Raw genomic sequence first — 8,982 nt, 5'->3', positions numbered from 1 at the left:
ATGGCTGATACCCATCGGTGCGTAAGACCATTTGTATATAAAACATAGCATAGGCTCAAAAATAATATGATAAATATATTTTTTTATCATATATATATATATATATATATATATATATATATATATATATATATATATATATATAATATATATATATATATATATATATATATATAAACTATAATATAATAGACACAGAGTTTGTTTTTCTGCCTAGCGATATATCGCTGTGTGTGTACAACAAGTAGATATTGCAATCAGTGAGGGGACACGATATCTGTTATCGATACGAGATTGTTAACTAGTTGCTTGATGTTATTGTATTATTACCATCAGACGGGCTGTATGGTCGACCAAAACACTCCAAATAAAAACAGGCCTACAGCTTGTTATGGTTGCCTAATGTAATAAAAATCTGTTTGTATAAAATACAACATTTGGGTTCATCCCAAGGTTGGGATTGATAAAATTGGGGCTAGTGGCTCTGTTACTAATAATATAAGTACACTGAAAGGAAAATGTTGTGGGTAATTCTTGTTAAATTTGTAAAGACGGGCTAATTGATCTGCTTTCATTTTCACCTACCATATCACATGGGGGGGAAGAGATCGTTAGTAACGGGGAAGTTAGTCCCAATTGCTATCAATATACTCTATCAGGTCGACCTCTACGCGGTTCCCCCTGGAAACCATCGTGGTTAATTCTAGTGCAATTCATCACGATGGGCTAACTGACATGCTTTCATTGTCACCTATCATCCCTCACTGGTGCCTCGCCAGCGTATACCGTTAGCACAAGTGGGAAGACCATTTCATTATCACCCATTAAAAAAAAAAGGTAGAAGTTCGTGTAAGTCATCTTATGTGTTTTTTAAAGAATAGGTCAAAGATTTCAATGAAAACTTGCTTTTTTGTGTCTGTTGAAGGGAAACTTAAGCATTCAAATTTCCCATTGCGCTGTTTTGTTTATTTATTTATTAATTTTTAATTGCACCACTTAATGAATAATACAAAAACATATATATTACGCTTATAAAGTACAAAAGGCGGCCTCATCGTTAAAGCAATCTCTTCCTTTTTTGTGTACCTTTTCTTTTTGTGTCTATGTGATTCTAATTCACGCAGCCAGGGGGGAAAGGGATTGTTAGTAATGGAGACTGAGAAGCCCATTGCTAGCAATATATCCAACCAGGTCGACCTCCTCGCGGTTCCCCCTGGAAACTATCATGGTTAATTCCTGATGAATTCATCATAATGGGCTAACTGGTCTGTTTTCATTCTCATCGATCACCCTTTACTGGTGCTCCGCCAACGCATCCCGTTAGCACAGGCGGGGTTACCATACCATTTACACGTATCAAAAAAAATCACGCAGCCAAACCAATGGGTTACAGTTAGTGAAGAAAATAATTCTAACCTAGGATTAGGCATCACTAAAGTTAATTTAGTCATGCCAATAATGAAATTCATGAGGTGCGACGGCGGACGGCGTGACATCATCGAATCCTTCGACTACGTTCATACCTACCTATATCATTTCTGTGCCTATTTTTGGGAAAATATCAGGTCGCAACAATGATAAACGGCGCAGGCGTATTTTTTTAAATGGATCATAATAGACTGTTTCTTTTAATGAGTGATAATGGAATGGTAACCCACCCGCGCTATCGGTATACACCGGCGGGGCACCAGTGAAGGATGATAGGTGAGGATGAAGTAGGTCAGTTAGCCCATCGTGACGAATTTAACAAGAATTGTTTACGATGGTTTGCAGGGGGAACCACGTGGAGGTCGACCTAATAGGGCATATTGCTAGCAATGGGGTCGTCAAACTCCATTACTAACAATCCGTTTCCCCCCTAATGGAGTGGTTACTCGCCTGCGCTAACGGTATATACTGGCAGAGCACTAGTGAGGGTGAAAGGTTTTTTTTTAATGGGTGAAAATGGCATGGTAACCCCGTTTGCATTGTCGGTATACACTGGCGGAGCACCAGTGAGAGATGATAGGTGAGGATGAAGTAGGTCAGTTAGCCCACCGTGACAAATCTAACAATAAATCAATCACGACGGTTTTCAAGGGGAATCACGAGGAGGTCGACCTGATATAGTATATTGCTTACAATGGAGTTACTAATCCCCATTACTAATAATCCCTTCTCTCCCAAAAGAGCAGGTCAGTTTATTTAATGGATGATAATGGATTGGTAATGTATATCGTTAGCGCTGGCGGGGCACCGGTGGGAGATGATAGATAAGAATGGAAAGGCAGGTCAGTTAGCCTATCGTGACGAAATACACCTGGAATTCAGCACAATGGTTTCCAAGAGGGACCACGTGGAGGTCAACTTGATAGATTATATTTTTAGCAATGGAACTGGAGTACCAGTCCCATTACCAACAATCCCTTCTGTTCAAACAGGTCATTTTAGTTAGCCCATCGTAATAAATTCGCTCGGAACTGAGCACGATGATTTCCAGGGGGAACCGCGAGGGTGTTACCCTATGATTTTTGTAGGGTGATAATGGTATGGTAACCCCGCCTGCACTATCGGTATACACTGGTGGGGCACCAGTGATAGATGATTGACGAAAGTAATTTTAGTTGAATTCTAACTAACAGATTAACAAACAAATATATAGCATACAAATAAACTCTACCGCTTACGATAACGTCTTATTTTCAAAGTTATAATTTGATCTTGCAATTTAATTAGTTAATAGGTAAACAAAAAATAACTGACATGATTTTTATCTTTTATATAACGGGTTTATAGAAATACTATTCTTAGTCTATGTTATTGATTATGCTGTGTTCTGGATTTTCGTTGAAATTTATTATTTATATATCATTACTTTATTCGTTATGGCAACATTGTGCAACAAATGTCGTTTTGGTTGTCACAGCTGCATCCCAAGCTAAGAATCAACTTATACAAAAACAAAGTAAAATATTGAATAATGGCTGAGAAGCCGCCAGAAGAGGGTTATATATCCGTCGTGGATGAAGACCCGGAGATATTTGAACTTCTAAAATGGGATTCCTCGAATACGCAAAAGCAGCAAGAGCCACTGGTAGTGGAGAGAGTTAAGGGTCCCGAGAAAAAAAATATAAATCCAAAAGGTCGTGAGGAATGTGATCCTTTTGATTTAAGTGATCCTGCTTTCGTAGATTCGTATAGACTTTCGAAGGAATTGGCAAGGAAACTGTGCGAAGAATTGAAGCCCGTGATGCCAGACTCTACTAAGTCGATTGAGTTTTCAGTGGAGAGCAAGGTGAGTGAGAACACCTTTATGTTTGTAAAAATTTTTTGTTCTTAAGAACAAAAATTTTTTTATGTGACTATTAATAGTCACTATAAATTGTATACATATTAAGCTGTGTCTGTAATCAATGTACTGATAAATTACATATATTCTATATGATTTTTTTAGTCAAGCATTTTTGATAAAATATTCTTAAGTCAATTCAGTTAGTTTTACAATTAATGTACAGTATGTTAAAGTAATCCATTACTTAAAATTCGTGTTAGAATTCATTAATAGGGTCTAAATTTTTTTTTTACTAAGATTATTTTTTTATATTACTAAAAATTAAAAAAATACTTAAAAATAAAAAAAAAAGATTAACTACAAGGCATTTCTGAAAGCACGTAATGTGCCCTAATGTTCTTTGAATGTGATCAATTGAAAAGAGTATGTTCTATTATTTATAATTAAATTACCTTACATTATATTTGATATTTATAGTTTCAAAATCATTCTGTATTTTTTTTAATTGTTTACAATTATTGTAGGTGATGGCAGCTTTATCCTTCTATGCAACTGGAAAGTATCAAAAGTCTATAGGAGGCAAAACTGATCCCAGTATCACACAGTACTTTGTCAGCACAGCTGTCCAGCAAGTGACCGAGGCTATGAACCATCCTACCATAGTGAAGAAATACATACATTTCCCGCACTTGAGAAATGAGAGGGATATTATTAAAGCTAGGTTGGTACTTTATTTTTTTTTCTGTTCACAGTTGTGGCTAAGTCAATCGCTTGTGCTGCCTTTTTTACATTTGTAACTTAATGTGGAAATATATATATTATAACTGCAATATATAATGTATTATCAGATGTCTCATTTTTAATATCTAGTTGTAATATTTTTATTTCTATTGAGTGTGTGTAACAATGAAAGTTGTAAATTTTGTTATATGTTTAATTTTTTTTTGTTTCACACCCTATTTGTTTCATATGGCATCTCACTAGATATGTATCTCCTAATATCCATAGTTATAATACAACACATCTGATTATGGTTCAAAAGGACTGATTACAGATAGAATGATTAGAGAAAGATAGAAAAAAAAAATGAAACTCCTGCATTGCGATTTTTGTTTTTAAAATATTGTCATATATATGTAGTATGTTAATTAACATAACCCATTTTTTACAACTAGTGACAGTGTTTATTAATAGGAATTTAAAAAAAAGAAACTTAGTCTAATTTTTTTTAATTACTAAAAAAATTAAAATATAATAAAATATAATTTTCTCAAAAAAAAAAAAAAGAATAATCTGTATCAATGACATAATACAGAACAAGATATTACAGATCTGTTATTACATAGTGCTATTGATAAAAATATGGTTTGTTCTTTTTTTGAATTTTTTTAATTTACTTTATGTTTTTTAATTTTTGGTAATAAAAAAAATGTTCTAGGAAGAAAAATATTATTTTTTTGGGATCTTAACACCAGTTTTAAAGACTGGGTTACCCTAATTAATATATTGTATAATCCAGAGAATATGCACATAATGAAAAGTACAAACTGAATTATTAGCATTATTATAGTTAATTTTAAATTATTATTTATTTATGTTATTATTTATTAATCATCATCATCTTCACCATTTTCCTACCCTTTTCCCAATTATTATTTGGGATTGGCATAATATGTTTTTTTTTTATCCATATTACAAAAAGTTTTGGCTTATAGTTTTACAACTGGCCGCCTGTCTGATGTCAACCCTCTTTGGAATTATTATTAGTATTATTTATTAATATTATTATTTTAAAGCATTATTAAATAGATGGTTGTGCTTAGTTTATTTATAAATATTTGTTTTTTTTTTCCAATATATTATTATTATAAATATAGTATTAGCATATTATTTATTTCATTCAATTCTCTAAAGAAAAATGCTTACAACTCTGTTTCTTTTGCCACAATATTTTCTGTATAGCTAGCTCCATTTATACATATTGTTAAAAAAATATGTGTTCAAAACATTTGTTATATCTATCACCATTATTTTAACTATGTATACATCACTGCCTATTTCTGTCTCTTTAATAATCTATGAAATAAAACAAAATTGAATCTTATGATTAACTTCCAATTTTACTATTTTTTATATGGAAAAAGTATTAATGTATCAGAATAAGATATTTACAAGTTTTTAATTATAAAATAAATAATTATTATTTTCATTTACAATATCTTTTCGTTAATTAATTAAATACAATACGCTTTTGCTCTGCTGTATGGGTGCTTTGTCATTAAATTTATTAAGCACAAGTTGTTTCTCATGGTTTCGCCTGCGTAACAGCATATAAAATAAAAAATAAAGTAAATAAATTTAACTGTTATAGATTCTATGTGAAATATGGTATGCCCAATGTGGTGGGTTGCATCGACTGCACGCACGTGCCCATCGCGCGGCCGGACGATGACCAGAAGAGTCACTTCAACAAGTCCTACCACTCCAAGAAGGTGCAGATTGTAAGTATATTATAATCCTATATATTCCATAATGTAAAGATTCAGGCTTGAGGGGTATCATGGGCGACACAGTATACTTTATGTCCATGGGCGATGTCTATAGGTGATGGTCCACATTCTATCAATTGAGCCATTGGCTTGTTGGTATTCTAAAAACATCTGTCCAATATAACCATACTCCCATTGAACCTGTATCTATTACAGTTAATACATTGTTATCTATATTTTTACTGTTGGCAGCATATACTGAGAGTGCAGGCGGGGTTACCATTACATTATCGTCCATTAAGAAAAAAAAAAATCTTTTACAATAAAAACTGCCAAATTACAGCATTCTTCGGTCTGTATAAAATATTTGTTTGTAAATACAAATTTTAAATTTTTATAAATATAAAAATTATAATTTCTCTTGTGTTTTACTCCCTCAGTCACCTCTTATTACATTTTATGCATGAAAACTATAATAATGGTGATACTTAGACATAGAAAAATGATAGATATCGCGTGATGCAGGACATATATATATATATTAATGAAAAATATGTGTTATTTTTCAGATGGAACACTCAATACATTGATCCAAATATTAGTTTACCATTGTATATATTGATATTTTCAGATATGCGACAGTGATCTGAATATACTGAGCGTGGACGCGAGCGCGGGAGGCTCACTGTCCAACGACGCTATACTCAATCGTCACGCAGTCCGCATAGATTTAGAGAGTCTCAATCATTCGGGAGAGCCATGTTGGCTTATAGGTAACTAGAAAAGAATACAGCTTTTTAATTTATAAATATGTCTTTATATTTATAATTAGCAATTCGGCCCAGCTTTCTTTTTCTTTTGGCAATAATATATAGCCTGTATTACTCTCTAATAATGTAGCTTTCTATAGGTGAAAGAATTTTTGAAATCGGTTGAGTAGTTTTTATATTTATCCATTACAATGCTGTGTTTCGGTGTAAAGGGATATGGCAGTAACATTACAGCCATAACACCTTAGTCCTCAAGAATGGCAACACATGAAGAATATCATCGACAACATGATATGAGGCATATCATGGGCGACACAGTATACTCTTTTAAGTCCATGGTACTATTCATGTCTATAGGCGACGGATACCACTTTTCATCAGGTGTGCCAGTTTGCTATTCTAAGTTGCATAAAAAAAAACAAATCCTTCCTCTTTGTATTATTAGTATATATGTAATATATTTTAGGTAAATTTGATTAAAAGTATATTTAGTATACTAACAAAACATATAATTTCTAAAGTAAAATAAGATTTGCAAGTTTTTGATAATTTATGCTGTCCACATGTAGTTTAGTCTATAGCGTTCAAAGATTTAGATGATTTTAACTTCGTCCTATCTATAAAATTTAATGGATATTGTTGTAGGTATATCAATATTTCTATGTCAGAGTTTTTTTTAGAACTACCCTCACTTTTTACAGAAAAAAAAAACTATTGTTATGTAGGATACTAAGATTTCGTCTGTATTATGTGTGATACAATGTTCACAATAAAGTCAATATTAGTTTGTGTTATTCCTCATTTAATGTATAATAGATACCAAAATCCAGTAATTAAGCAGACTAACTTGAATTTCTTTACAGGCGGTCCTTACTACACACAGAAACCTTTCATCATGACACCGATACCGAAAATTACCAAGAAATCACCCGTATCGCCCGGAAAGTACTACACGAATATGCACAGTCAAACGCTGGGCGCCGCAACGGACACGATAAAGCACTTGAAAAGCAGATGGAAATGTTTGCAAGCCACATGCAACAGGCAGTTCGACCCGCCATCCGTGACAATGATAATAGTAGCATGCTGTGTTCTTCACAACATTTGCAATAGATACGGTCTTCCAGTTGTACCAATGACGCAGACAGAAGAACGGTTAGAGGCTATGAAGCAGAAGGTCGCCAGCGGACCAATTCCAAGGAAGCAAGTGGACGACCAGAACGGCCTTCAAGCGAGGAACGGACTCGTTGAGAGGTTATGGAACGAGCGTAGAGTGTTGCCAGAGAGTACGCCACCGAAGAAACGGATGTCTAAAAAGGACAGGCTATTGGAGAGTTATAATAGCACAGCGCAAGCTCAACCACCAGTCACGCAACAGCATCATCAGCCTCAAGATATAAGGAGTCAACACGACGATCCCAGCAAGAGGCCAAGGCTGATGTCAATGCCTTGCAATCCCGCATACAGCCTGGGGATGCCAGGAATGGCCCCCACGTGGGCGCACTACCCACAACAGTAGTGGTTGTTTAGGACTATATGTTACAAGTGACAGTGATTCAAATATTAACAATGGATACACCACTCTCATCAGAAAATGATGACAAATTTTTTGAAATTATATTTTATTTAATATTAAATATAATTTTAACAAAATTTATATTTAATTTTAAACTAAACTCAGTATTTGTCCAACAGCTGATACAATATTTAAAAATGTATATTTATTGTTCTTTTAAAAATGTTTACAAATCCATTTTCTCAATTTACATTTTTTAACGTCTACTTATTTTAGTTTTTACCACAGAATCATAATCATGTATAAAAAAAATCATAAAATTTACTGTTAATGAATCAATAAGATATTGAATGGATCAAAAAAATTATTTTTAATTGAATTTCGCGCGGCGCAGGTTAATATTTTTAGTATTAACGATATGTACCTATATTGACTCTATTATACATTATTAAATGTCACGTGATTTTTATTTGTGTACTTTAAAAAAAGTAAGATTTGAAACAAATTGATTATAACTCATTTGGTCACTTAACAATGGCAGCAAATGGTACAAACAATTGGACAATAAAACTCGCTCAGTAGACTTCTAACCATTTTTTCTTAATGTGTGATAATGGAATGGTAGGTATACCCACCTGCTCTAACGATATACGCTGTCGAGGCACCAGTGGTACTATATTATTTATATATATATCATCATCATCATCATCTTCCTACCCTTATCCCAACCATTTGGGGTCGGCGTAATATGATTTTATCCATATTACAAAAAGATTTGGTTTTTAGTTTTACAACCGGCCACTTGCCTAACGTCAACCCTCTATATATATATATATATATATATATATATATATATATATATATATATATATATATGTAATATATATATATATATATATATATATATATATATATATATATATATATATATATATA

At 33.0% G+C, this 8,982-nt stretch overlaps 1 protein-coding gene across 1 annotated transcript; it reads left to right on the top strand.

Moving 5' to 3' along the window:
- Positions 1 to 2,874: 2,874 nt before the first annotated feature.
- Positions 2,875 to 8,504, top strand: LOC113510763 (putative nuclease HARBI1). Its single transcript, XM_052902519.1, has 5 exons — positions 2,875 to 3,274; positions 3,796 to 3,992; positions 5,643 to 5,772; positions 6,392 to 6,533; positions 7,394 to 8,504. Exons 1-5 carry the CDS (start codon positions 2,960 to 2,962, stop codon positions 8,047 to 8,049), a joined length of 1,440 nt encoding a protein of 479 aa, XP_052758479.1. The 5' UTR covers positions 2,875 to 2,959; the 3' UTR covers positions 8,050 to 8,504.
- Positions 8,505 to 8,982: the final 478 nt, after the last annotated feature.

This window comes from Galleria mellonella, unplaced genomic scaffold (assembly GCF_026898425.1).
Source record: "Galleria mellonella isolate WM207_F2 unplaced genomic scaffold, CSIRO_AGI_GalMel_v1 utg905, whole genome shotgun sequence".
Classification (NCBI taxonomy): Eukaryota; Metazoa; Arthropoda; class Insecta; order Lepidoptera; family Pyralidae; genus Galleria; species Galleria mellonella.
This window is presented reverse-complemented; position numbering and strand designations above follow the sequence as displayed.

Excerpts from the sequence above, each read along its gene's own strand:
- LOC113510763 (XM_052902519.1), top strand. The coding sequence starts at position 2,960 with ATGGCTGAGAAGCCGCCAGAAGAGGGTTATATATCCGTCGTGGATGAA. Across the intron at positions 3,275-3,795 it reads AGTTTTCAGTGGAGAGCAAG|GTGATGGCAGCTTTATCCTT; the intron begins GTGAGTGAGAAC and ends CAATTATTGTAG. Across the intron at positions 3,993-5,642 it reads AGGGATATTATTAAAGCTAG|ATTCTATGTGAAATATGGTA; the intron begins GTTGGTACTTTA and ends TAACTGTTATAG.